Source organism: Manacus candei, unplaced genomic scaffold, assembly GCF_025592945.1.
Source record: "Manacus candei isolate 608988 ecotype Guabito, Panama unplaced genomic scaffold, ASM2559294v1 h1tg000073l, whole genome shotgun sequence".
NCBI lineage: Eukaryota > Metazoa > Chordata > Aves > Passeriformes > Pipridae > Manacus > Manacus candei.
Window position 1 is genome coordinate 2,041,083 of NW_026138121.1, and position 27,931 is coordinate 2,069,013.

Genomic DNA, 27,931 nt, shown 5'->3' on the forward strand with positions numbered 1-27,931 from the left:
CCCGCATCCCGCCCGCACCCCCGGGACGGCCACGCCCACAGCACAGACCCCGCCCCTCAGTCCCACTGACCACGCCCCGTCTCGTAGCCACGCCCATTTTACCGCCTCATCAATGACTCTGCCTTGGGCCCGCCCCTTGTTCCATGACCACGCCCCCCAGACACCGGCCTCTCCCATCTCCCAATCGTCACTGGCCCCGCCTTTGGCCCCGCCCCCAATCACAAACCCAACCCACAAACCTGCCCCTCCGTCTCTAGCCACGCCTCCTTAGTTGTTATTCCCGCCCCTTCATCGCCGACCACGCCCCCAACACCGACCACGCCCCCAACACCGACCACGCCCCCAACACCGACCACGCCCCCAACACCGACCACGCCCCCAACACCGACCACGCCCCCAACACCGACCACGCCCCCAACACCGACCACGCCCCCAACACCGACCACGCCCCCGATCCCGCCCCTCGCCGCCGCGCTGGTGGCGCCCCCCAGCGGCCACAACAAACACACCATCGGCCCCTTTAAACGCCTTTTTATTCCCTCCTTTCTCATAGAAATTTATAATAAAAGCCTTCCTCTCGCGTCGTATACAAAATATTTACTCTACCGAATAAATAAAACACGGACGTCTCACGGACAGGGGATGATCTCGACAGGAAAACCAGCATCCATCCATCCATCCATCCTTCCCTAACCTAGAGATTCACAACAGGCTCACAGGAACACCCTCCCTCCTCCCCGTGTCCACACTCAGAATCCCCCATGGCACAAAAGGTGAGGCAGGATTAGCCTGTGAGAGGAACACAGCAGTGCACCCACGAGCTGGGAGAGGAAAGTTCCACGTCTCCACCTCCAAGGAGTTTGTGCCCAAACCTGTGGTCCCACAGCATGAGAACCCCGTGTTCTCACAGGCAACACCAGTGACAGCAGGCAAGGGATGTTCTTACCTTCACTAGAACACCCTCTGTGGGCCACGGGTGATCCCCACAGGGAAGCTGCTCCTGGCAGAAGCCAGAAAGGCCAATCTTATAAATAAAGGAATTTCAGGAAAAACGCCTCCTTGAACCAGGGAGAAAAGGCTTTTGGTACCCACAGCACACGGACAGGGCTGTTGGGGTGACAGCAACATCCCCCCCAGGCTTTGGGAAGGCAGCTGGGAGAGCCCAGCTCAAACCTGAGCTCAGCCTACCCAGCCAGCTCTTGGACGTGGCTGGGGTTGTGCTGGCACAAATTGCAAGGATGAAGGGGTTTGAAGGGTTTTATGGACAGTGTGAGGCCACGGGGGGCTCCCACCCACCACAGGGCAGCCCAGTTGCAGCCAGTGCCCCACACCAGTCCCTCCCATAGCTACAACATCCAATTTTCCCTGCAACCCCTCTTCCTCCTGCTCTCTCACCCTGATCTCTTGTCTAAAACCCAGCTGTCTGCCCCTCTAACCCTCTGCTTTATCACTTGGGTGTCTGTAATGAAGCATTTAAGGCCCTTATCACCAAACCCATGCACCTCAAGCTTGGTGTGCAAGCACTTTAGGCACTTAAACAAATGGCTCAATTATCAAAAGCACTTGACCACCCCAACAGCCTCCACGTGTGAAGGTTCCCCACGTTTTACTTAGGAAAAAAATAAAAATAAAGGATTCTTCAGCACACCTGCTTGAAAAATCATTCATTCAAGAAGCACCCCAGCTTTGGCAGTAACATTTTGCCCCAAAGCCTTTCCTGCTCCAGCCTGCAGTGGCCAGAGCCCAGGGTGGGAAGTACAGACCCAAAACTGTTTCCGTAAGTGGTTAAGCAACTGCCAAATCCATCCCCAAAACAGCTGCATTTCAGCACACAAACCTTGTTGTGGGAAAGGGAGGCTGGCAGGCATATAATTTGAGAAGGAGTAAAACAAAAACAGTGACCCCTGACGGGAAAGAAGCTTTTAAAGAGCTGAGCAGCCCCTCTGAGGGCCCGTCTCAGACGGCAGGGGAGTCACCCAGCCCTCTGTGCCAAGGAACAGGCTGACAAGACTCTGCCAAAATAGCAACATTTTGCCCTTCAGCCGAACCTCACAAGTGCATCTCGCTGCCCACACACCTCCACAGAAAATTACTCACAAACAGCTTGTCTGGCCCAGCCAAAGCCAAGGACTTTTTGTGCGCTGGCAGGACCAGCTCAGCCTCCCCTCTCCGCACTGTCACAGAGTTTGGATCATTCCAAAGCCCAGGGGCTGACTGGGGGCCAGGACCTCGCCTCCTGCTTGGTGTGTGGGTAGTCCTTGAGTGGTAGAAATCTGCCATCAGCAGAATTATTCCAGCTGCTCTGCTCGGATGGGGAAATGGGACTGGCCAGAAGGACTCACAGCTGCAGCCACTCTGCTGCCAGTGGGAGATTCCTCAGAGCTGGGAGCCAAACAGCCTGGAAAACCCAGGAGGATTTGGTCCCAGCACAAGGTGCTTTGCCTTACTCTGACAGGTAACTGGGTTTTTGCTCTGCCTCAGAAGAATCTGGAGTCCTGTCTGGAAATAAAATGATTTTTAGGAAAACCTAAACAGCCACAGGCAGTGACAGCTCCACATACCCACTGCAGCAGAGACCACCCCTGAGTTCAACTCCACATTCCTTCAGCATCCCCAGGCCTTGCACACCTGTTCTCAGGTAGCCTTGCAGGAGAGCTCTTCCTGTTCTACTTCACTGTCACAGGACTGAAAACCCTCTGAGAATATTTCCCTTGTGTACAGCAGCATCTTTTAGGGGCCAGGTGTGAAGAGGCACAACAGGCTGGAGCTTTTAGGGGAGAGAGCAGGAGGCAGGTCCAGGCACTGAGGGGAGGGGTGAGAGGTCAGAGTTGCTGAGAACTGTGTGAAGAAAGCTAAAAACAATCATTAAAAAAAAAAAAAAGCTCAGAAGTCCTTTGTATCTGATGCAACCTGGTACATAGGTAAAAGGTAAGTCACCTTTTGGAACTGGTCCTAGTGGAACGTTACTTGTTTTTCCAAAACAAGATGTAGTGACTTTTCTCCTGGATGGTTTCCCCCAGCCAGAGCCGAGGTGGGGAAGGACAGAAGTGTTTGTGCACCTGAGTGCACCCCCTTGGCTCCATGGCCAAACCTTCACCACCTATCTGGGCTTTTTTTCCCCGAGGAAATCTCCTCCCACTGTCCCATTTGCCCAAGTATTGCTCAAGAAGTTGGGTAAAACTACAACAGGCAGGGGGAGAAGGATACAGCTGGGAGCTGAGAACAGGAGGGGCAATGATTTATCCCCTCCTTGGACCCAACTGCTGCTCCTGCTCACAGACACGACCCGTTATTAGAGGGAAAGTCCAGTTCCTTCCTCTCCCTGCCACAACCCCTTTGGTGCTGCCTGTGCCGTGCTCCCTTTTGATAAAGGCACCTCTGGAAAGCACTGCTGGCCCCAAGCACAATGCCCTGATGGCTCATATTTACACCTGAGATTAGCCCCGTCCTGCCCCCGGCCCCAGAACCACCCCCGGGGCCGCAGCGACAGCTCGGGGACAGCGGGTGCCACACGAGGCTCCCCACGAGTGGCCGTGTGGGCACCCACACCCCTCATCTCACCACGTGCAGGGCCCCCCACGTCACACAGAGTACTTGGCCATGTCGCTCTTGTCAAAGACGACTTTGGTGGCGAAGTAAATGGCGACCAGGCCGAAGCCGGCGGCCGACACCATGTAGGCGGTGACCGACTGCGTGAACTGCACGATGGAGCCCATGAAGAGGGAGGGCACGACCTGAGAGAGCAGGAAGGCGCTGTCCAGGATGGCCAGGTCCAGGCAGATCCCCCTGCCCGGGGCCGCCGGGTCCGGCTCCCCCACCATCATCATGAGCGAGACGTCGCAGGAGGAGCTGACGCAGAGAGCGGAGCTGGGGGCGGCAGGAGGGGAGGAAGGGGAGGACGAGGAGGAGGAGGAGAAGAGGCTCCCAGTGTGGCCATTCTGGTAAGGCAGCTTCTGGCTGGAGAGGAGGCCTTTAGAGAAGGCTGATTTCTTGTCCAGTAGAGCTGCGTCTTCCTCCTCTTTGCTCTTGTATTTATGCAAAAACACCTACGGGGAGGAAGGAGGCACGTCAGGATGGAGTGAGGTTGGGGGGCAGAGGGACCCTGGGTTTTGGGCAAGGCAGCAAAACCAGTGTGGCTTTGTGTGTGTCGGGTCAGCCTGTCAGGGTGGGGAGTGCCAGCCTGAGCCTGGCCCACATGAGGTGGCCTCCAGGAGCCAGAGTGGCTTTTTCCGACTGGCACGGGGTTCAGAGCAGCCCTGACTCACCGGGGGAACCTGGCCAAGTGGGGCCTTTGCTGTGTTGAAGCTCTGGGGCTCAGCAGGCTGCTGCAGCCCAAAGCCAGACTGGGCTCTGCCTGGGGACAATTTGTGCTGGTTGTCACCTCCTCAGTGGGTGCCAAGGGGGTGCTCACCCTGTCCTGAGATCACCTGAAGCAGGGCAGGAGTGAAGGGCCAGAGTCCACTCTGGAATATCACACAGCCACACAGCCCACTCCAGTGCAAACAGGAGTGTTTGTAGAGTGGGTGGCTGGGAGCCCAAACCCTTCCTGCACGAGAGCCCAGAGGGCAGATGATCGGCCCAGAGCCCTGGATAAGTGGCCAGTCTCATCTGGGACACTTCAAAGTGACACCAGCTGGGAAGGCACAGCGCTGGGAACTCAGGGCAGGGCTCTTTTCTCAGCTCTGCAACAAACCTCAGAGCTGAAGAGTTGCTTCATCTGCCTGCCCTGAGCCTCCTCACTCCAGCTGGAAAAGGGGGGTGGTGGGGAAGCAAAATCTTTTTCTTCTCGCCCTTTTTTGCCTGGCTCTGCTCAAGCTGTGAGATCTCTGGGCATGGCTGGCTCCAGAGCATTCACACAGAGGATTTGGATGGCAAAGCTCTCCACGTTAACACCAACAAACCATGGGCAGTCATGTGCAGGCAGGGAAAATGCTGCTTTCAAGCTCCAGAGTATTTGCAATTATGCACAACCCCTGGTCTGCAGGGGGTAGGGCAGATAACCAAGGACATGTCAATCCATTATCTGCATGGAGATTGAACAAACAAAGCAAATAAAACAGAAAAAAAGAGCACCTGTTTGGGATCAGAGAGCTGTACCCGCTGCAGGCTCAGAGGGGAACTATCCTCCCTTGGGCAGGAGGGACCTGGACATGGACCAAGAGGAGGGAACTGGTGCAGGATGTGGGCACCCCAGCTCTGCTGCAGGTCATCCCAAAGCTCTCAGCAGCCTTGGCACACTTAAAATGCATCAATATGGGCTGTCACTTATCTTCCTGGAGTCTAAAAATCCTCCCACAGGCCTCCCATTGCCATCAAACTTCAAAGCAACTCCAAACCCAGCACAGGAAGGGCATTGTGTGAGCCAAATCAGGAGGTCCCTCATTTTCTTGGTTTCTATACTGATCCAGGCTAAGAACTTCAGGGATATGAGTTTTGGGAGGTGTGTCTGAATATCTAGTGTGGAGAATTAATTTACATCTAGAGAAAATTACTTAAACATAGAGGAATGGGCTTTCAAACCACCCCAAACCAAAATGCTGACAGACTTCAACAGCGGGAAAAAAGAACAGAAATGGGGAAGATGGAGGGTTTCCTGAAAAAGGCTTTCTAGGGACTTCTTGTGGGGTCTCCCAGCTCAAAGGAGTGGGTAAAGGAAGGAGGAGCTTCCAGGGATGACAGCAGAGAGACCAGCCCCAGCTGTGCCCCTCACTCATTGTGCTCCCAGTGTTTCCCTGTCGAGCCTTTGGCAAACAGTGGGGCACGTGGCCTTCCCATTCCCAGCCTGTGGAGTTTGGGTTTCATTCCACTGATAATTCATCCATGGGAGATCCCAGCCAAGTTGAAGCTTTTGCAAAGCTGAACGTTCCCTCATCCCCTCCTTACTGCCTGGTGCCAACTGGGATGGGTCGGTCCCGAGGATTTGTTCAATGTGAACATCTGGATGCCTGTGGTAACAACTCCTACTTATTCCACTGCACAGCCAACCACTGCTGCTGGGATGAAAGAGCTGCTCTCAAACCACAAATTAATTCTGCATTTGCAGCACAAGAGAAACTCCTATTAATCCAGTGTGCAACTCAGGAACCTCCTAGGACTGCTCCACAAGGACAGCATCTGTGGGACAGGGTTACAGGCTTTTGTGTTGGTGTCACAAGTTTCACAAGGTTGATTTTTCTTGGAGCTGAGGGCATGGGAAGAACCTCAGTTTTCATTTTACTGATCTTGGTGCTCTGGACAAAAGCTGCAAAGCAGGACCTCTAAGGGCTGAAAATTCTTGGGTTTTATAGCACCTCAGGCTGGCAGAGCTGCAGAGATGTGACTTGGCTGAGGAATGTACACAGGGGTAGCTAACCTGAACCAGTTTCCCTAAAAATATGCAGGACACAGAGGAACAGGGAACACCCCTTTTGATACACCCCATCCTGGCTAATTCCTGCTGTCTTACCCACTCCTCACTTTTAAAAAAATGGACAATGCTTGTGGTGAGCAGGGGATCCCTAAGGAGGGAGATGCTAAACTCTCATCTCCATTTCAGACGAGTCTTCAGAGAAGACACAGCCTGGGGACAGGCGGAAAACCTTTGGATACAGGCATGTGTTCCTCTTCCATGGGCTGGACTGGCCACAGGTGGCCGTGCTGGGGCAGATCCCTACCTGTTTGTCGTGGTGGTAGAGGGATGCCAGGGTGTAGGGCAGGATCTGGAGGGCGGAGAAGGTGAAGCCCGTGAGGGCCGCGGAGATGGTGACGACGGTGACGCTGTGGGAGAGGCACATGACGAAGGCGGCCCCGGGGAAGAAGACCACGCTGGCCAGGTACACTGCCCGCGTGCCAAACTGCTTCACCAGCCGGTCCATGATTGTCGAGAAGAAGATGGAGGTGATGCACTGCAGGAAGAGGCCCAGGCTGCCCATCCGCACACCTGCAGGCAAGCAGAGGGGGGTGAGAGGCACTGCCTGGGCTTCACCTTGGGAAATCGTAGAATCACAGGATCAGCTGGGCTGGAAGGGACCTCTGAGATCATCAAGTCCAACCCTTGATCCAACCCCGCTGTGGTTCCCAGCCCATGGCACTGATGCCACATCCAGTCTCATCTTAAAAACCTCCAGGGATGGAGAATCCACCCCTTCCCTGGGCAGCCCATTCCAATGGCTGAGCACCCTCTCTGGAAAGAAATTCTTCCCAATATCCAACCTAAACCTCCCCTGGCACAGCTTAAGACCCAGCCCTCTTGTCTTGCTGAGAGTTGCCTGAGAGAAGAGACCAACCCCCCCCTGGCTACAACCCCCCCCCCGAGCCTCCTCTTCTCCAGGCTGAACAGCCCCAGCTCCCTCAGCCTCTCCTCACAGCACTTGTGCTCCAGTCCCTTCCCCAGCCTCGTTGCTCTCCTCTGGACCTGCTCCAGCCCCTCCATGTCCTTCCTGAGCTGAGGGCCCAGAACTGGACACAGCACTCCAGGGGTGGCCTCACCAGTGCTGAGTCCAGGGGAAGAATCACTTCCCTGGACCTGTTGGCCACACTTTTCCTGATCCAGGCCAGGATGCCATTGGCCTTCTTGGCCACCTGGGCACACTGCTGGCTCATGTTCAGCTCCCTGTCAAATCCTTCCCTCTCCTTCAGTTCCAAGCTCCAAACTCTCCACATACAGCGTGGCACAGCCACAAACAGCCTGGCTGGGGCAGGAAGCAGAGCAGTATCACCTCACAAATCCCAGCCTGCCCCCTCCACCAGCCCTGCTCCCGGGCACCCTGGGCTGACTGAAGGGAATCCAAATGCCAGAGGGGAATCCAAATGCCACTCTTGTCTTTGGAAGTCATTGTTTGCACCTTCCTGCTCTTGCCCCAGGACCTGTCACCTGCTCGTGAACCAGGATCTGTTCTCACCTGATGCCAAAAGCCAGCAGCAGAACAAAAGGAACAAGGAACTGTGCTCAAGCCAAAGCAAAGTATAGAACATCCACTAAACCTCTGCAGTATCCGGTAGCAATCCCGGACCTTACCCTCTGCAAAGATCTATCAGATTTCAGGGAATTAAAACCATTAACTCTTTGGAGCAAGGATCATTACTCAGCACATGTTTCTATGACAGCCAGCACAATGCAGTGCTGACCTGCTGGGAGCTAAACGGTGCAAGTGTTAAATAATAATTAAGCTCCCTGTAAGTTAAACAGACACCCAAGCACAAAGAGGCAGTGTGCTTGCAGAGGGCAAGATATACAGCTGCAGGACGAGGGCCAGGAAGGTGCCTCTCAGAATAAAAGATTTGGATTAGGGAGAGGAAAAGGAGGGTTAGGCAGCCAGTCAAGGCTCTGGCACAACACAGCAGCCAAAACGGGACAGCAGGAACCCCAGTGAGCAGGTAACGTGCTGCTGGGAGCTCTGTCCTGGGATGGGGACGTGGCAGCTCCAGGCTTGTGGTCGGCACTGAAGCACTGGAGAGAGGGCTGAGAGCTGGGGGAGCTGCTTGAGGGCTCCCCAGATACAGCTGTGGGATGGGAATCTCATAGTAGGCAGGAAGGAAGGTGCAGCAAATCCCACCTCACTGCTACAGAGCACATCCTGGCTTTCCAACCCCGGCTCTCCCAGGGATGGGGAGCACCATTCCCACCCGTTTAAAAAGGAGGGAAGAGCACTGAAAGGACCTGGCAGCAGCAACCACAGCTGGCAGGCAGAGCCGGATCCATCCTGTCCAGCGCGCAACCTGCCAGACCGTTCTGCCACTTAACAATCCAGCCCCAGGCCAGGGCTGCCCTGCCAGGTCTGACTCTGCTCTGGGAAGCTCAGAGAACAAGGAGGTGTTTCCCAATTTGACCTCCCCCCTGTGCCACGCTCCGGGGGCCACAGGACAATGTTTTTTTCCTGCAGAAAGTCACGTTTCCCGTAACTTTTTTTTTTTGCTTTAGTAGCAGAGCTGAGCTCCCACAAAACGCTCCTGCCCAGGGGGAGAACGGGCACCACAGCCTCAGAGCAGCCGGTTCCCTCCTCACCTTCATCGTAGTGCCGCCTGGCATCCGTGCCCGGCTTGGCCCTGGGCACGCCGTGGTACAGCCCTTCCCCGACGAAGTCGGTGTAGAACAGCATGAAAGTCATGAGGGCCATCCAGCTGCAGAGCTCGGCCACGAAGAGGCGGCGGATGACGCGGGGGATGCGGCAGTAGAGGCCGTGCAGCTGCGGCACCAGCGAGCACAGGTTCCTCAGGGCCTGCAGCGCCCGCCTGGCCTGCAGCAGGCAGGAGCCCCGGGACAGCTGGCAGGAGCAGCGGGCAGGGGAGGGCTTCGGGGCCGTGTCCTTCAGCGCCGGGCCATCCAGAGCGTCCCCCTGCGCGGCCGCCTCCTCCGTCACGAAGAGCGTGGCCAGCACGCAGCCGAGGAAGATGACGGCGAGGAGGCTGAAGAGGCAGGTCTCCTGCCCTCCCAGGTAGGGGGCCAGGAAGCTGCCCCCCCAGTCGATGGCTGGCAGCAGGTACCCGATGCAGCCCCCCAGGCTGATCATGAAGGCGTACATGGAGAAGGCCTGGCGGCAGTTGTCCGGCTCCTGGAAGAGGTCGGAGAGCAGGGCCTCCAGGGGAGTGAAGCACACCTGGCCGCAGAAATCCAGCAGCCCGATGCCCAGGATGAGGAAGGCGATCTCCAGGGGGCGAGGGTTGAGGGCAAACAGGCTGGCCAGGCTGCTGGCGTGGGGGATCACGAAGAGGCTCAGCAGCACTCCCAGGCAAAGCACCCAGATGAAAGGTCTCCTCCGGCCGTAGCTGCTGTGCCAGTGGTCGCTGGCAGATCCGATCAGAGGGACAAAAACCAAGCCAAGGACCGGTCCTATCCCTGGAAAAGAGGAAGAGGTGGTGTTAAGAAGACAGATCCAGAGGACGCTGGTTTGTACACACTCTACAAAGCCTGGGATGTTTCAAGAACTTGGGAGGCTTCAGTGGCTCACAGCCCCCTCCTCCAAACACAAGGCTGCCCTTGATAGAAGAGTAGCCCTGCCACAACCAGGCCTGCATTCATTCACCCCTGCCCTCCAGGCTCAAAGGGGAAACAAGCACCTCAAAGAGGAGATAAAAGCTGCCTACCCAAAACCATGGTCATGAACTTCTCCTCCACGCCCACCTCCAGCAGCAGCGGTGGCACGTAGGTGATCCCTGCAGCCAGGCACACCTCCAGCCCGAAGGTCAGCGAGTTGACCAGCAGCAGCTGGGTCCTGCGGCTCTGGAAGAACATGCTGCCCCCAGAGCCCCCCGAGCCACGCTGCCCTGACCCCTCACTGGCACAGGGCTGTGTCCATCCGGCAGCAGCACTCCCGGGGATGCCCCCAAAGCTCCCCTTCCCGGGTTGCTTGATAGATGCTGCTTCCCATTTTTAGGAGTGCTGGCTGAACTGTCTTTTCCTCTTCCTCTTACTGCAAGATGTGGCCCCAGCAGTGTCGAGTCCAGGTGTGGGCAGGCAGGGATCCCACTCCAGGCTTCCCCTGCTGCTCACATGCTGTGGGCTGTGAGAAGAGAGAGGTTATTAGACACAGCAGGGTTGAGGGCTAAAACCAGGTATCACAGACACCTCATCCCTGAAAGGGACAGTCCCCATCCCCACGGGCTTGCAGGCATGGGAGGATCTGGGACAGAGGCAGGGTTAAAGGACACAAACCACACTGGTGCCAAGTTTCTCTCCAAGGGTTTGTGACAGGTGAGACACACACCTGTCAGACATGGTTTGGGAAAATCCAATCCTGCCTTCGGGCTAAGGGAGGTCTAATGACCTCTCAGTGTCCTGTCCAGCCTTATCTTAGAGCTGGCCAGTTGTAGCAGAGAGACAAAGGATTTGGGGTCCCCTCTCCCAGTGAAATCAATTAAGGGCCCCCTCTGAGGATCAGGGCTGCAGGCACTTCCCTACAGCCACACAGGGTCACCTCCAGAGCCCCACACCCCTGCCTAATGACCAGGACATCTCCTGTGCTGCTCCACAGCCTCCCAGGGAAGCAGTTTCACCCAAATCCCATCTCCAGCCCCTGAGACGGGGCACAGAGAACAGATGGTGCCTCCATGGAGTTTCACAAACAAACCTGACCCACTTTAGCCTCATCTAACAGTGAATGGCAATTACCTTACTCATTAGACTGAGTCATTTATTTGCCCTGTAACGTGCTCCCTCTCTCCAGCTTCTTCAGAGGGGAGAGGCCACCAGACCAGGGCAGGGGCTGAGCAGGAGGCAGCAGATGCCTCTCAGTAACCTGTTATGAGCCTGTCACTGTGTCAGTCCCAAAGGAAAGGAATCCTGCAGGGTTACCAACACCCAGCCCACCAAGCTGCTGCTTTGCTAACAGCACCTCGGGAAGGTGGCCCGTGGTTATTCTGGGAAAGGCAGAACGGGTTAGCAAGACATTAAGCTCCTTCACAAACACTAATTTAGGAGTAAAACAATCTGTTGCCTCATTCTCAGGGTTGATGTGCTCTGACTTCTCACCCCTAAGGGAGAGGGACAGACCTGGCAGAGCTGGAAGTGCTGCTCGTCAGAGGGATCAGCAGAATGCAGGAGATGGTTGGATTTGACGATCTTAAAGGTTTTCTCCAACCTTGACAATTCCAGAGCCCTCCCACAGCTACACTGGACAGGGATCAAACTCCCCATTATCACCCAATGAGGTGCTAATTAGTGACCCCTGACTTCACAGAGGATGTGTTTGACCTCCATCACTGCACAGGTGTTAAGAGACAGGTACAGATGGGACAGTTTCCGTGACTTTTCTTTCTTCCCCTCAGCCAGATAACCCACGGGGGAGTGACTGGGTGAAGCTGCCAGTGTGGGGATGAGGTTTAGGCATTGCTCTGCCTCCTGCTGCTGCAGAGGAGAGGCACCACTCCAGAGCTCAGGAGTTGTCAGGCTGCCAATTACACGCAATAAGTACCAATTATTTTCCTTCTGGGATCCTTCACCTTCCCCCTCCACGCACTCACCGAGACCTCAACTGTCACAGAACATCCCTCCTTTTAACAACTGTGAACATTTAAGCGACTTGCCCAAGGTCAAATAGCAAACAGAGGGGGAACAGCACCGGTTTTTTCCTTTAATCACCAGAGATGGCTTCAAAGGAACCCTCAGCCATGCTGAGCATCACTTCAGTGCTCTGAGTCTGCAAGGAAGGGATGGGGGCAGCGACCACCTTGCTCAGATGTGGGTTAGACACAGGATGTCTCGGCTGGGATGGGTGCCCAGCTGGCTCACAGCCCCGGGGGAGGAATTTAAGCTGCAGCCCTGCAGCTCCAGCAGCACAAGCCTGGGTGCTGCTCACTGGAGGAAGCAGAGTCACGAGGCAAAATTAACTGAGCCACCACCACTCCAGGTTAGACCTCAAAGGGAGATGTAACGGCCACTGTCTGCTCTAGGCTGGGGTCTGGAGAGCTTAGAGAGGGGGATTTAGCTCAAGAGAAACCCCAAACCTCGAGTAAAAGATGTCTCTCACACACAAGGATTAAAAATGATTTCCTTCCCTTTTACCCCTGTGACACCCCGAGCACTGAGGAGGCAGCAGGAATCTGCCCATCCCCACTGCCTGAGAATTTCAGTTTGGAGGCAAAGGCTGAATTTCTTATCAGGAGGTAGGAAAAGACCCGTCTCTCTTCCCCCTCCACACCCTCAGAGGGCTCTAACGAGAAAATAAATCCCAGTGTACCCAGAAGCAACACCAGCCAGAGGTGAGAAGCTGTCAACAGCAACCCAGCTGTAGATACAGCAGCAGCAAATGATGAACTTCTCTGTTTAAACTGCATTTTGTCCCAATACCTACTTCTTAATTCTGTTCACAGAATACACAGACATGGATTGGCTCAGCTGGAAAGAAATGCCAGTGCAGACACAGAAAATCCCCTGAACTGCTGATCTGTGAGGACAGGAGATGGAAAAGGAAGATTTGGGAGGCTCACAGAGCCAGGACTCACCTCCTCCCCACGGTGGCAGGTGATCCCTGCAGCGCCCAGCCCGGGAACTGCAGCATTCAGGAAAAGCTACTTAAGTAGTTTGCAGGCAAGCAGAGGTGGAACCGAGCTGGGACAGACACGGCTTTGGTTTCAGGGCCCTCCCTGCCTGCTGATAACAGGTGTGTTCTCAGCACCAAACCACTCCTGCGCCCGGGCCCCTCACCCAGAGCAAACACAGCCTGCCAGCACCACCCCTGAGAACCCCCAGCTCGCTCAGTGCTGCCCCAAACCTGCCCAGACACAAAGCCCAGCTCTGGGCTCACACCTGAGCTTGGCCCAAAGCCCCATCCTGGTGTTAAAACCTTCCCTCACCCATCTGCTGTTTCACAACACCCAGCAGAGATTTAGGACGTGGCATTATTATTATTATTATTTTCTTTTTAATGCCAGCAAGATGTTCCCCACAGCTTTGCAGGTAACAGTCCCAGCTGCAAGGCACTTCCCTTAATCCACTAATCTAATCCCTTCCAGGACAATTTATCCCGTGGAATATGCAGGAGGACTGGTTTGGCTTTGGGGCTCTGTAGCTTTGCCCTGGTGTGGAAGGAGTCAGGCAAAACCTTCTCCCAGGTGAGCTGGCAGCACTTTGTCCATCCCAGTGGGATTTGGCATTTTGGGGAGACCTTTCCCAGCCAGATGTGGGGTGTCTGGTCCACATTGACAGCAGACACTTCTTGCCCTTTGGCCTCAGCTTCCCCAAACTTCTACAACAGGGCCAGTGTTTGTCCTTGCAATGCCAAGCACCTTGGCAAGGACAACAGCCAGCCCCCCCAAAAGGGACACAGGAGCCCTTCTGTGGAAGGTTTCCTGCCCACAGAAGCAGAAGGGAGCCACATGTGGGGCTTTCCCACAGCTGCTCTCCGAGCTGTCGTGCCATGGGGACATCAGCTGCTCTTTATGCTCTTGCTCTGCTCTTCCTTTCCCTTCCCAGGGAAAATGAAACATCTTCAGACCCAGGGTTTCCGCTTTACTTTTCAGCTTGCAACCCAAACTTTTCCTTTCCTTTCTCTGCAGAGAAACAACAGATCAACTCCCAGAGGCTGGTTCACCTGGCAGCCAGGTAGGAGGGCGGGTCTGGGGGCAGGAGCAGAGCAGAGCATTGCTGGACAAAGGCAGGAGAGGGCTCCCTGTCACCCACGGGGACAGCAGTGGCAACCAAAAAAGAACCAAAGCAGAAAGGACTGCACCCCTTGGAGCCCTGGCCTCTCCTGCCCAAGCACTCAGGAGCACAGGGAAGAAGGCAGGCAGGCAACTCAGCCAGCAGCACCCACAGGGAGTGAGGATGAGGGGCAGGGATGAAGCCAAGGAGAGCAGCTTCCCAAGAGACTCTTTCTCTAAAGGCAGTGGGGCACAGACTGGATTCTCACATTTCCCCTGCTCTGTTCACTCACTACAGAAAGAGTTTGGACAAACACCTCCCTGTGCTCGATGTGGCAGCCAGGGAACCCCAGAAAACAGGGATTGGGAGTGGGAGAGAAGCACAGACACACATGGAAACAGGACTGGATGTCCTGGTGATGGCAGAGGCACGGCCTCCTGCCATGGAACAACACCATCACCAGTTCAAGTTCACTTCCCACTTCCTCTGTGTGCCCTCACTCATGAGCTCAGGATCACATCTCCTGCTTTGAGGAGAAACAAACCCTGAGACACCTGGAGAAGGTGGATAATGTGCAGGGCACCCATGGACACACATAAGCAAAGAATTCTTGCAGTCCCTCCTCCTCCCAGTCTCCTCAAATCTTTCCAACCCGGGATCTTACAAGTCATCCCATCTCATTAGTGCTTGGAATGAAGATTGAGGGAGGAACATTTTGCAAAAATAAAATTTGTGTGTATTTACGTGGCAGAGAAAAACTCATTTATTCCTAGAAGAATCCATATCCTGCTACTCCATAATCCTTCCAGTCTCTCACATGGGTGCAAAAAGGGACAAGAAATGATATTAAATGTGGTTGCAGGCTTTGATTTATACCAATCATGCGCCTGCTCAATAATTCAACCTCAGCAGTGAGCAGACAACAGAGATTTAGATCCAAGGTGAGGGTGGGGAGGCCCTGGCCCAGGTTGCCCAGAGAAACTGTGGCTGCCCCATCCCTGGAAGTGTCCAAGGCCAGGTTGGACAGGGCTTGGAGCAACCTGGGATGGTGGAAAGTGTCCCTGCCCATGGCAGGGGGTGGAACAAGATGAGATTTAAGGTCCCTTCCAACTCAAACCATTCCATGATTCTATTATCAACTATTTTTGACCTGTCAGGGCTGCCTTATACAGAAAAAAAAATTGCCCCACGAAAGCCTTTGCCTTGGGAAAGGAAAAGCTTTAGCTCAGGCAGGGGCTGCTCCTGTTCAGCAGTTCCCAGGTGACATGGATGGATCCTCACCTTCCCTTCCCATGGCACAGCAGGTTTGATGCACAAACCCATTCCCAAGGGGCAGCAGAGAGAGAGAGAGGAGGGCAGAGGGTCCTACAAGCCACTGGGTTTCCATTCCTAACCCCAAAATCACATTTCCAACCTTCCGAGGGGCTCTTTATGAACGTTATTAATTCCCCGCTCCCTGGAAGAAAGGATGGGAGAGAGCACAAGGGGGAGTGCTTAGGGAAGGGCTGTTCATGCAGTGCCAGAGCCTTTCACAGCTATCAGTGTCCATTCAGGGCCGCTGAATGTAAAATCCACCATGGAGAATAGCTCTGGCAGGGCCGGGCGGGACGCAATGGAAAACTCACCTGACCTCTCCTGACCCTCTCCCCTTCCCCCTCCCCTCCCAAATCTCCTTGACCCTCATTCACAGTGTGGGGAGAGGGGAGTGGTCATAAAGCAGGGATGGGAGAACGGGCATTTATTTAGTCTCTGAATTAACTCTGCGTTTCCTTTGAGCTCCATTATACCAGCCCGGCTTAGGGGAAGAGCAGCAGCGGGTGGAAATCCCCCCAGAGGAGAACAACAAGGCAGACCTGGGCACCCCAGTCCATTTGAAATGCCCTCCCCCAGCCCACAGGGCAGTGTCCAGCAGCCAGGATATATTAATCCAGGACAAATGGGAGATGCTACAGGGGAGGGGGGGGTTCCCAATGACAGCTCCGACTCCTGCACGGTTTGGTTCAAAGGGAGATGCTTGAATTTGTCCCAGCTGGGGGTTGGTTCTTTCCTGCCTCGCTGCAACCTCTTCATTGCAGCACCCACAGCAGGATCATCCTGCTCTCAGGGCTCTCCAAAAGCCAGAGCTGTTCAGAGCTCTAAGAGCCAGAGTTATTTTGTGCTCCCCACACTCCCGAGGCACAGACGGATCCCTGGCCTGCTCGCTGCCATCTCCATGTGGGAACTGCCAGCACAGAGAGGATGCTCTCCAGGCTCTGTCCCCCTTCCCCTTCCCACCTCTGGTATCCCATGTGCCAACAGCTCTAGGGATGCTTTATCCTCACCCCACAACACGAACATCACACAGACAGCAGAGCAGCCCCAGACTCCACCGACCTCCTGTCCCACAACCTGCCTCTTCCTCTGGCAAAGGAATTGCTCCTGCCAGGAGGTTTCTCCCAGCCTTTGGCTGCCTTAGCTCCAGTGCCTGACTGTTTGACCACAGGAAAGATACAGCAGCAAAGAGTGGCCAGTTCCAGCAAGTCCTTCTCCTCCTCCTCCCCTCCCGTTCCAAACAGGAACCGCCTGTCTGACTAACGGGGTCACTGACTCAGTGGAGGCCACACTGACATTTTCGGAGCTCTCAGAGGGACAGACATGAGCCCAGAGCCCACAGTGGTGCCAGAGGGTGTCATTAACTCCCCTGTGCTTGGCAGGCAGCAGCACCAGGCTTCAGCCTGCCTGGGAGACCCATGGGAGGAGCACGGACAACAATGGGGCACAGATTAGAGCTGGGCACCCAGATTTCTGCAGCAAGCAAGGTCCAAGGCTGACAGGCTGACCCTTACCTTGCTGGTCTGTAGCTCAGCCCTGTTTCCATCACAGACACTCCAAAAGAACTGCACTGATGTGGGGAAGGACCGAGCGCCCCAATAAACACCTCACTGCAGAGGGATCTCCAGACTGGGCTGGAAGAACCACAACGGGACTTATGCCTGGCACACAGGGTGGTCTCCCAGAGTTTTACCTGCTCAGGACTGGCATCTCCTCACCACACTCCATTAAGCACCCAGAGGCCTCACAAAGTCCAAAACACACACAATGCACCCACCCCAACAGCCTCGCTCCCCCCGGTCACGCTTTCCTGGGCCGGCGTCAGGTCTGCTGCAAACAGCTCCAGACCTCCAGACAAGGTTGGCTGGCTCTCCATCAGAGCCACAGCTTTGTTTTGCTGCTGCACGACCCAAGCTCTTGCTTTTATTCAGGAGAGGAGCCCCCGTTTTGGAGCGGGAGGGGAAATGAGATGATCTGCTGCTGCTTTTCACTGGGGCTCATTTCTGGCGTTTCAATACCGTGCCCATCGCCCCGGCATTTGATCCAGACCAACCTCTCCCCCACCCCGGCCTTTCTTCTCCGTTTATTATTTTTAGCAGAAGAATAAAAATGTAAATTGAACTGGAAAGGGGGGAAAAAAAAAAAATAAGCCCCCTCCAGGTGCCCCCTTCTCCACGGCGTGGTAACGGGCACAGATTATATCCGGCACCACATGACCAGGGCCTGTATTTATATGTCAGCATGTAAAACCCACCCTGCTGAGCTGCCTTTTCTCTGCCTGGGGCTGGGGGCTTCTGCTCCTCGTCTCGTCAAACAGCCCCACAAAGGGGATTAAGGAGAGCCCCTCAGCCCCGCAGAGTAATCCATCAAATTATCCCTTGTTGGCGTTGCTGTCCTCTTCAGGGGAAAAAAAAAAAAATAAAAGAGCCCTCCAAAGGCTTTTAAAGGCACTGAAATTACACTTGAGCCTGAAACACTCCACCCAGCTGCCGTAGCCCCCAGCACAATGGGCTGGTTGTAAAGGGAATACCGGGAAGTGAGGAGCAAGGAAAAAGAGGGGGATGCTGTTAAAAAGGGCAGCGGCCTCCCCAGGGCTGAAACTCCAACAGGTGGTTCTGAAAATCCCCCCATTCCCGGGATCCTGCGGCACAGCCGGCCCAGTAACACCTCCTGCACGTCCCAGTTACTCCCCATTCCCTGCAGAGCTGGGATCTGGGGCTCTGGGATGGGTTGGCTGTGCCCAGAGGGACCCCCGGGCACGTCCTTAGCAGAGATGAGGCTTGCAAAGGTCAGCAGGGGTGGAAGAGCATCTAAACCTCTCCAGCCAGGGAATCCTGCTGGAGTCTGGCAGTGCCACAGACCACAGGCTGCAGCACTGTCACCCCACGTACCTACACTGTCCCCAGAGCCCTGAGACTGGACAGTCCTCCAAAACCCCTGCAGAACACCCACCACACGCAGCAGGAAGGTCCAAGGCTCAGGGCACCCTCACCAATATCCCCACAGGCAAAGCCAAGCCAAAGGCAGGAGCACACTCACCAAAATCCTGTGAATACCTGCCTGGAATCTGCATTTCCTTCCACTGCAGATCCCTAAATTGCACAGGAACTTTTGTGCTGGTCGCCACCACCTCATTTTGAGGTATGAAGTCCTCTGTCCACCAGCCCTGCCTGAGCAAGCACATGGGATTTCACAGCTTTGCATTGCTGGAATCCTCAGGGAATAATGATCACCAAGAGTGAAACAGGGAAAGCAGATCATAAAGCACTTATTTACCCCAACGACCTGGAACTGGCAAAGAGAAGAGCAAACTAGTGCTGGAGGAAGGATGTCAGGGCACACAGAGAACACACACATGGGTCACCTCAGCACTGAAAGCACTGACACACAACTTCTGAGTTCTCATCACTAGTGATGAGTGAAAGAAGAATTGTTTCCCCATCTGAACAGAGAAGAGATGAGGAGGCAGAAGCCCTTATGGCTTTACTGTGTCCACTTTGCATTGCCTGTCCACAGGGTTGGGAGAACGGGAAGTGAAACTGGAACTTGTTGTTTCCAACTAAAGCAAAGGGGCTGTGTAACGGGACATCTGACCCCTGAGCAAGGCACAGCCAACTGCAGCTCCTCCTGCTCCAGCACACCGTGGCTCCAAGGCAGCTCCAGGACTTCTTTCCCACAGCTTCATCATTCCCAGCTTTATCTGGAAAGCTGTGACAGTCACGGGGCCAGCAGAGTCTCAGGACCGGCCTTGGGGTGGAGAGGACAGTCCTGATGTATGAGAGGTCAGAGCAAAGGCCACAAGTGGCACAGACCCCTGAGACTGTAAATCCAGCCCCTCACCCATGGATGAGGCAGGAGCAACCCAGGAACAAACTGCTGAGCCCTGGGAGGGCTGGAGGGGTGTTCATTCCCCCAAACTGCACCCCCACAGGCTGCTAAAGCAGCACCGAGGGGGCTGACAAATTTAAGACCAACACTGATAACTCTGAGCTTCCCTCTTTCTCCAGAAGAGTTTGTGCCTTAGGAAAAAGGAGGAGAGCAACCCAATCCCCACCAGGCACACACTTACACAGCCCCTTTTGCTTCAAGTTTTGGGAGCGTGACCTCGTGCTCTTCCTCAAAGGACACACTTCGAGTCCTGGACACACACAGAACTAATGGGTTCTTTTGTAATCACATGGTAGTTAGTCCATTTTTTCATGGTAATTTTCTGGTCTGCAGTCCCAGTTATTTGTGTCCCTGCCCCAGAAGTTTGATGCTGACATATCTCTCAGCAGAGCCCTTTGACCTCCGCTGGCAGGTCGGTGGGTTTTTCTCCCTCTCTGTTTTCTGTCTGTAAAACGAGGTCATGGCTTTGAACGAGACAAAGAGCCTTTGGCAGCACGAGGAACAGCCCCCAGAGGCAGCTGTGAGTGCAGAACCCCCAGCAGTCACATCAGCCCCTCCTGGGCACGCCGGGCTTTGCCCAGCTCCAGGAACACAGGAGCCAGCACAGGGATGGACGTGGGATGGGCACTCCCCCAGGTGGGAGCGTGCAAAGGGGGAGGGAATGAAGCAAAACTCTTTAAAAAATGCTAAACTGGGAGTTGCTGTAAGGGGTGGTTGTCCCAGTCACCCACCACTTCCACCCCTCCAGTCACTCCTCTGGCCGGAGGTGGGTTTATGCCACAATTCCAAGAACCTTCATGTTTCCATCACAGACACTCCAAAAGAACTGCACTGGAGGACTCAGTTCAGCTCTGATGAGGGGAAGGACTGAGCACCCCAATAAACACCCCACAGCTGAGCTCAGCTGCAGAGGGATCTCCACACTGGGCTGGAAGAACCACAGCAGGACTCGTGCCTGGCACACAGGTTGGTCTCACAGAGTTTCACCTGCTCAGGACTGGCATCTCCTCACCACACTCCATTAAGCACCCAGAGCCCTCCCAAACTCCAAAGCACACCCAGCCAGCCCCCTCTGCCAGAGGGACAGGTGCACAGGGAACAACAGGAATTTTCCCTGGTTCTCTAAGGGCACAGTCCACGGATCAAAGTCACCAGAAGAGCAGTTTTCACGTGCCTGGGGCAGCAAAAGCTGCTCGAGCTCTGCCTTTCTCCCTGCACCCAACTCCTCTGGGTTAATGAGGGCCCTCAGATCACTGCTGGAGCACAGAGAGCCTTTTCCTTATCAGGACAGACCAGCCACGGGGCCTGGGTCTGAAAACGTGGGGTTCTATGATTTTATTCCTGCCCAAAAATTGTCTGGATAATTGCAAAGATAAGAAGCAATCAGATTTTATTTTTTGAGGCAGATAAGTTTCACTGGAAGGTCATTATGGGAAACTTAAAAAGCTTTTTTTTCCCCCCCCCTTTCCTTGTTCTCACTATCAGAGCACGCAGGGGTTTGATATTCCCACAAAATACAGCAGTATGGAATATCTGGAAGGGGAGTTTTCCACCTTTCAGAGAGCAAGGCTCAGAGCTGCCATTTCTACAGGAGGTGACCAGAGTGAGGCATTTTTGCCACCCCACTCACTCCCCACCCCGTGTCTGCTTCCAAACAGGACCCTCACTTCTATTTTGAGCCCTGGAGAGAATATCAGCCCTAAATTATTAGATTTTTAGTAACCAAGCGTGGAGTTCAGGTTCAAAGCTGCCTGGATTTTGCAGAGCCCTCTGAGCAGAGGTGGTCAGGGATTTTGTGGCACAGGTTTAAGCTGGTACAGAGCACAGACTGCATCTGTCAGGGAGGACAGGCAGGAAAGTGGTCTGGGAGCTGAAAAAGTCTCAGAGAAAGCCTGTTGTAACAGCAAAGGATAAATGAAAGTTTGTGCATTGAAGACTCGGGTAGAGAGGCAGGATTTTCTCTCCACACAGGTCTCTCTCTCTTGCCATTATTTACTGGAGTAAAGTTCAGTGAGCTACAAATGAAGCAGAAAGACCTCTGATATTCCTGTAACAGGCTCTGGGCTGCCTTGGGCAAACAGCCAGGGCACCTCGGGCAGGCACAGAGCTGGCTCTGCCCAGTAAGGGCTGGGAAAGGGCTTATCCCCAGCACCATCCTGGGCCATCCTGGCTGTGCATCAGCATGTGCTGACTGGCCTTGGATGCAGGGTTTAGCCCAGGGACAGCCAGCATTCCCTGCTCTTGCCCAAAAGGCTCCTGCTCTGCTATCAGCATTGGCCACAGACAGTGATGAATGGGAGGATCTGGGGGCAGCACAAACGCAGACTGTTCGCAGGAATCAAAGCTGAAAGAGGCCCTGTTGAATCATCTTCCCCGGGGCTGCTGCAGGACTGCTCCCAGCAGCACATTCTCCAGTGATTTGTCCAGCCTGAATGGATGGGTCTCAAGCACTGAGGCTGCAAGAATTTCCCCTGAAACAATATCCATAGGCTAAAAGATTTAATAGCTGGGAAGCATCCTTCCTTCCTTCCTTCCTTTCCTCCCTCCAGTTATCCCCCTGTGTTAATTCCTGTGCTCTCCTTTCCACATGCACGGTCAGACCCCTCCCCAGACGACGTTCAGCCACTCTCCCAACCCCAGCTTTCAGTCAATTCTCATGAAAAGCCACCCTTCCAGGCCCATTAATTGCTCAGTCGGCCTTGGCTGTAGCACAGCAGCCTTTTGTTCCAGCGCTGCTCCAGCTGCTCCCACCGCCCCTCACACACAGGAATCGTTTGTCACAAACATTCCCAAACGCACCTCTGGGGTCCAACAGCAACAGTGGCTGCACAAAGCCCTCCCCTGTCACGCCACGAGCCAGTACCTGGTACCACAGCCTTGGGAGCCACTGTCATCTCCTTGTCCCTTTGTGCTCCATCTCTTTGTATTTATGAAGTGCCTCCCGCCACAGACCTACAAGGAAGCTCGCTCTCTCTCTCTCTCTCTCCCCCTCTCTCTCTCTCTCTGTGGCCACAACAATCCTTTATTCTCTTTGCACAGCTCTGAAGGGAGAATTTATTGGTTTACTCCAGAATCCAGAGCAAGGTAGCACAGTGATAACAGGACACTCAGTGACAGCTCGGGTCTTGTGGGTGACCAACACTTTGGGTGCCCCTTCCCCAAAGTGATGTGGCACCACAGCCCTGGGCAGAGGGGAGAGAGAGCAGCAAAGCACTCTGGAGCAGTGGCAGATGCTTCTCCAGCCCAACATTCCCAGCCAGGGCACTGGTGATGGAAAAGGAACAAAATCACCACCAGGGACCTCACTCCCAGGGTGCAGTTAGTGGGGAGGGGTTTGGTGTCTGTGCAGAGCACAGAGAATGGAGAGGGGACACTCAGAGACGCTTCAAACCGAACCCAAGAGCCAGCTCTGCCCGTTGCTCTTGAATTAGGAGCAGGCAACAGGGAGGAGATGGCAATATAGCACCAGAGTCGAGGTTTGATCACCACCTCAGTCTCTTTGATGCCCTGAGTCAGACCCCAGCAGGATTCACTCCTCCACCCGGTGATGAAAGTGTGATCCACGGATTTCCTTGCATGCACCACTTCACCCAGAGCCTCAACCCATAAATCTGAGACCAGATTTCCATGTTATCCACAACTATGTGCACATTATTCCCAAAAGTTGGCTCCAGCCTGCTCTGCAAGAACATTAATGTCTTTTGAGTGCTGACAACCTGCATGGATTTGAGACACTGCACTCATTAGATTTGCGTTTTTCTTGAAGTCCCAGCTCCTGGAGACAAACCACAGAGAACTTCAGCTCCCACCCAAATGAAGGTGGAAAAAAAACCTGTTCCCTTGACTGAAGGGGAAAAACTTTACACCTCACAAACCAAGCCCAGCGCCCAACGTTAAGTTTCTATTTTCAAATAAACCTCATTATTTTGCCAGAGGCCATCCTTACACCTCCTGAGCGTTATGAATTATGAGAATTCATCTGCAAGTCACCAGAAGCTGGTTCTGAAATCAGGGCTAATTTCATGTCTTGCTCAAACAAGGTTTCCCTGGATGTAAGGCAGGGCCAGGTCCTTGGGATCTGGACTAACAGCACTCTCTTTTAGCTCCTGTACAGCAACAAGGAGGCAGAAAAAACGGTCCAGAGCTGCAAATCAAGCACCTGCTTATTGCTGTGTGTGTTCCAGTGCCTCCAGCCCCGAGACAAAGAAGCCATTGGAACCACATTCCTACATTACAGTCCCTTATTTTGCCAGACAATATTCACGGGGGTCTGTTTCTCCTCTTCTGCAGGCTGGCAAAATGTTAAGCAAATATTTTTGGACTGCAAGAGGAACTGACATTTTAGGATATGAAAACAAGGAGGAAGGGCACAAATTAGAGGACCTCCAAGGAACAGCGTGCATACAAACAACAGTCATGAAATGGTGCCCTTATAGTTCCACTCAGCTCTGTTTTCTGAACCAGCAACTCGATAGCTCAGAGGGTTGGACACATCAGCAGCTCCAAAACACAAGATCAGGCTCAGATTCTTCCAGCAGTGAGGAGCAACAGCAGCACAAGAAGGAGAACGGGTTTCAAGGGATGAATCTCAATCCTAGTTGTAACTGACCAACACAAGCACTGGGACACAGAAATGTATATAAATAATCCTTTAGTTTACTATTTTCCTATTGCTTTGTTTGTGGAGAGTGCAAGGTTTGCTTTATGTTGTGCAGCCCATGTTTACAGACAGTCTGCCATGACCTCACACATTGCTGGATCACCTTGCAGAGGCAGCTTTAAAATCCCCCCTGCTTATTACAAGCGAGGATGAGGGTCTCCAACCCCTTTCTCAGCCAAGCCCGAGGGTTCCTGTTCTCCCATGGACAGTTTTGGTTCCTGCTATTAAGCATTCAGAACTCGAGTCAACGCTGAGAGTTGCTGACAGGCTGCTCACAAGCCTCTCATGACTCCCTTGCTCCACTCCCAGCCTCGACCATGGGTTCAGCTGCACGGCTGAGGGATCACAAGACTCCCCAGGTTGGCTGTCTGGGTTGGGTTTAGTGAGGAATAGCTGTCCTGGGCTGACTGCCCCCACCTCCTGCAGGAGCCACAGCACACCATCACATGATGGAATTGTTTGCAATAGGAGTGAGTGGAGGAGATTCACCAGACAAAGCTCTTCTGGGTTTCAGTGTCTCCATCCCACCTGTCTCTCACTGCTCAAGGCTTTACCCCTTTCATTCATTACCTGCTCACCCTGACCACTGCCTGCAGCTCCTTTCTCTTCTGCTCCCTCTGAGCCTTGACTCCATCACAAACCTCCCCAACCTTCACCCAATGGTCAAGAGTTTTGCTTTGATGTTGCCCCAGCCAAGACAAGGAGGCAGCAACTCTTGCACATTAAAGAAAACCTAAACCAGCTACCACAACAAGACGCTCCTTGGGTGAACTGCTCCAAGGCAGAGGAAGGTGGAAGATAAACACAAACACCTTACTCACACCACTTAGAGCTGGTCTGAAAGATCCCACTGTGACAAAAGTGGGGTAAAATTCTGAAGGGAGTAAAGCCAGAGGAGAAAAAAAAGCCATGGAGAAAAAGAGAGACCATCAGCATATTATTTTGTAATGCCTGTTCTGTGTTTTTTCCTGTTATTTGAAAGCAGGCTCTGAGCACTGGCTCCAGCCTGGGACCAGACCTGACAGACTCACAGGCAGCTCGAATGAAACCAACTGCCAGGAGTGTCCACACAAACCCTGAAGTTCTCTGCCACATCCCCATCCACAGGACTCCTGACGAAGGGAGGAGTCAGGGAAGCACCACAGGCACAACTTTCCAGGCTTTTTTTGTCCACATAAAACCGTGGAAGCCGAAGTGGATTGGAAATATCACATATAAACACTGCTTTTACAGAACACCAAACTTTGTCTCCCTTTGCCTTTGCACATTCCTCAGGAGTCATTTGCAAGCCCTGAGAGCTTCTTGTGGGTCCAACACAAGGGGCCCTGGTTAAGATTTTCAGTGATGCAGGAACTCTGCTCCCAGGTATTTCCAAAGAGGCTTTACCAGAAAACATGGGAGGAGACTCACAGAGTTATGTTCAAAGAGTAGTTTTTGCCCCATCACTTCATCATACAATGGATTCGATGCTTTCAGGACCAGCTTTGTTGGTTCAAACTTTAAGCAAAGCTTCTACTTGCAGCTTTAGCACAAAACTGGGCAGTTAAGGTTATTTCTTTTTATTTTTAAGAGCGTGCAGCCCTAATGCCATCAGCCACAAGAGTCCAGCCATCACCCTAAGCTCCATATGGAGTTGAAGAGCAGAGATAGGAAACTCAGGGAGAAAAAAAAAAACCAAGAACACCCCCTTCCCCCCACCCCAACCCTGCCACTTGAGTGCTCCAGCGAGATAAACAGTTTGGGGAAAAGGTTACCAAGAGTTTATGCTAAACATCATTTCCGAGGAACTCTGGCAAAGATAAAGAGACCAAGGGCTGTATTTTTTAGCTCAGTGATCAGCCCAGTGATTTCAGCTTCTCCCACCCTGGATATAACATGGGTACATCCAGACACTGCTGACAAAAATCTGACTGCACACCTTAGGAATGCTGCTGCTGCTGGAGTTTGTCTGGAGGACATGGAGGCATCTACTACCACCTTACTACAGGGATGACAGCCTGTGAAACCACTGCTCTGTTCACAGGTGACGTTACTCTTATCCTTGGGCAGGTTCTGCACAAAACCAGGTGCCTTGGGCCTTCCAGAAACAGCCTGATGTTGGGAAACACCTGGAGGCTCAGGCACTTAAATTGACACAACACTCAGAGATCCCTGCACAGGCCATGTCTGTAACAGCCTGCAGGGGAGTATCCCACCAGCAGCCAGTGTGAGCAAATCCTCCCTGTGAGGAGAAGTTTCCTCCTAATCCCAGGATCTGCTTAGCCCTGAAATACAGGGATTTCTACCCCTCATACAGCTCTCATTTAATTTGCTATTAATTCTGCAGATTCTCATTATCCATATCAAATTTCTAATCCTTTTTTTTTTTTCCTTCCCCCTCCCCTCTCAAATCCCATAAGCCAAGAGCTCTTGGCTTCCACCATGGCTTGGTGGTAATAAGTTCCAGAGTTTTTTGGGCACCGCCTGGAATCCCAGAGCAGGGCTGGCAATCTGGCTTTCCTGGCTCTGCCACTCCCCACGAGTGGAAGGGTAGAGGGATGATGCCAGAAAGTCCAGAGGTAGCATCACACGTTTAAAAAATGAAAAAAAAAAAAAAAAAAGAAAGAAAGAAAATTGCAGGTGGGGCAAATAATAGAAAAGGTTTAAAGGCTGGTACACGTTTTTCAGGAGTGCCTGCATGACTTCAGTGCCCAGGTCATTTGGGTACTTTTGAAGTTCTTACTCATGTTCTATTTCTATAAATTTCGAGTGATTCTCATGTTACACGTACAAACACTGCTCGCTTGAACCACAGCTAGAACCAGAACAGCACCAGGGTGGGACAGGGTTGGAGCCTGAGCCCTTTCCCTGTGCTGCTCAGGAGCCTGACAGGTCTAGGGGAGGGGCACCAGCAAACCTTTTCCTGATACATTTCCCTTTCAATGTTTACTGTTTTCTGTTTTAATCATAAGCATGAAAACCAAACACCTTGCCAAGTTTGGTCATCACCAGAGTCAATATTAAGTTTATTCTAATGCCCTTCTCTTCCTCCTAAAGCTGCCATCCACAGGAAGACAAATTACTCCTCTAGTTTATGTTTATCATAAACAACTGAGGAATTTTACCACCAAAATCTCGAGCCACGCCAAAGTCAGCAAACCCTGGAATATCACGCCGAAGTCAGTAATCTCTGGAATGCCCACATTATGACATTTAGGTACCACTGTTGAAGCATCAGCCCGCTCAAGCTCCCACTAGAGCTGGCGGGGGAGAGACAGGTAACCTGGCAGCAAATCCAAACAGAGCCTCCAACCACGTGTAAAGAAAACTTCCCTTCGCCCGGCGCTGCTTTGCTCGGATTCCGAGAATTCACTGACCTGTCCCTGCGAGTCTCCGGGATTTCTGGAAGTCACATCCCCGCTCCCCGGGCTCCTCCAGCCCGCTCCGCGATCCTCCAGCCCGCTCAGCGATCCTCCAGCCCGCTCAGCGATCCTCCAGCCCGCCCCGCTCGCCGCGGATGTCTCTGCGAGAACGAGAAGCGTGGAAAAAACTCGCGGCACACGCCGCTGTACCCGGGACCCCCCGCCCGCCCACAGCCCGACCCGCGGCCGCTCCTGCTCTGCCTCCCACCCCACGGGGCTTTTTGTTTCCCCCTCCATCCCCCGCGGAGCCGGAGCGGGACCGCGGGAGCATCAGCGGGGTGCGAGCAGCGCCCGGCCCTGGGCTGCGAGTGCTGAGCTCTGGAGCCCCCCAGGAGCCCCCGAGAGCCCCGGCAGCTCCCCCAGGAGCCGCTCCCGCTGCCCGGCACGACCATCCCCGCTCTCAGTGCCGGTCCTACCTCGGCGCTGCCCGCGGCCGAGCCCAGCCCAGCTCCGCGCCCGCGCCTCCGCCGCGGTTTAAATGGGCAGGTTGGGCCCGGCAGGGAGCATGCGCTGCCCGGGCCGAGCGGGGCCAAGGGGGGGCTCGGCCACCCCCGCAACGGCCCCGCAACCCCGGCCCCAAATCCCCGCAGCCCCGGCCCCAAATCCCCGCAGCCG

At 53.9% G+C, this 27,931-nt stretch overlaps 1 protein-coding gene across 5 annotated transcripts; it reads right to left on the reverse strand.

The window, feature by feature from the left end:
• Nucleotides 1–480: 480 nt before the first annotated feature.
• SLC45A3 (solute carrier family 45 member 3) lies at nt 481–27,759 on the reverse strand. Of its 5 annotated transcripts, none has more exons than XM_051808583.1 (5): nt 27,733–27,759; nt 10,063–10,478; nt 8,984–9,814; nt 6,654–6,919; nt 481–4,046 (listed from the first exon to the last, which is right to left on the reverse strand). In XM_051808583.1, exons 2-5 carry the CDS (start codon nt 10,208–10,210, stop codon nt 3,582–3,584), a joined length of 1,710 nt encoding a protein of 569 aa, XP_051664543.1. In that variant the 5' UTR covers nt 10,211–10,478; nt 27,733–27,759; the 3' UTR covers nt 481–3,581. The 5 variants fall into 5 exon arrangements, with proteins under 5 accessions (XP_051664543.1, XP_051664541.1, XP_051664544.1 ...); XM_051808581.1 differs by lacking the exon at nt 27,733–27,759 and adding an exon at nt 27,272–27,704; XM_051808584.1 differs by lacking the exon at nt 27,733–27,759 and adding an exon at nt 22,119–22,227.
• Between the last annotated feature and the right edge of the window lie 172 nt (nt 27,760–27,931).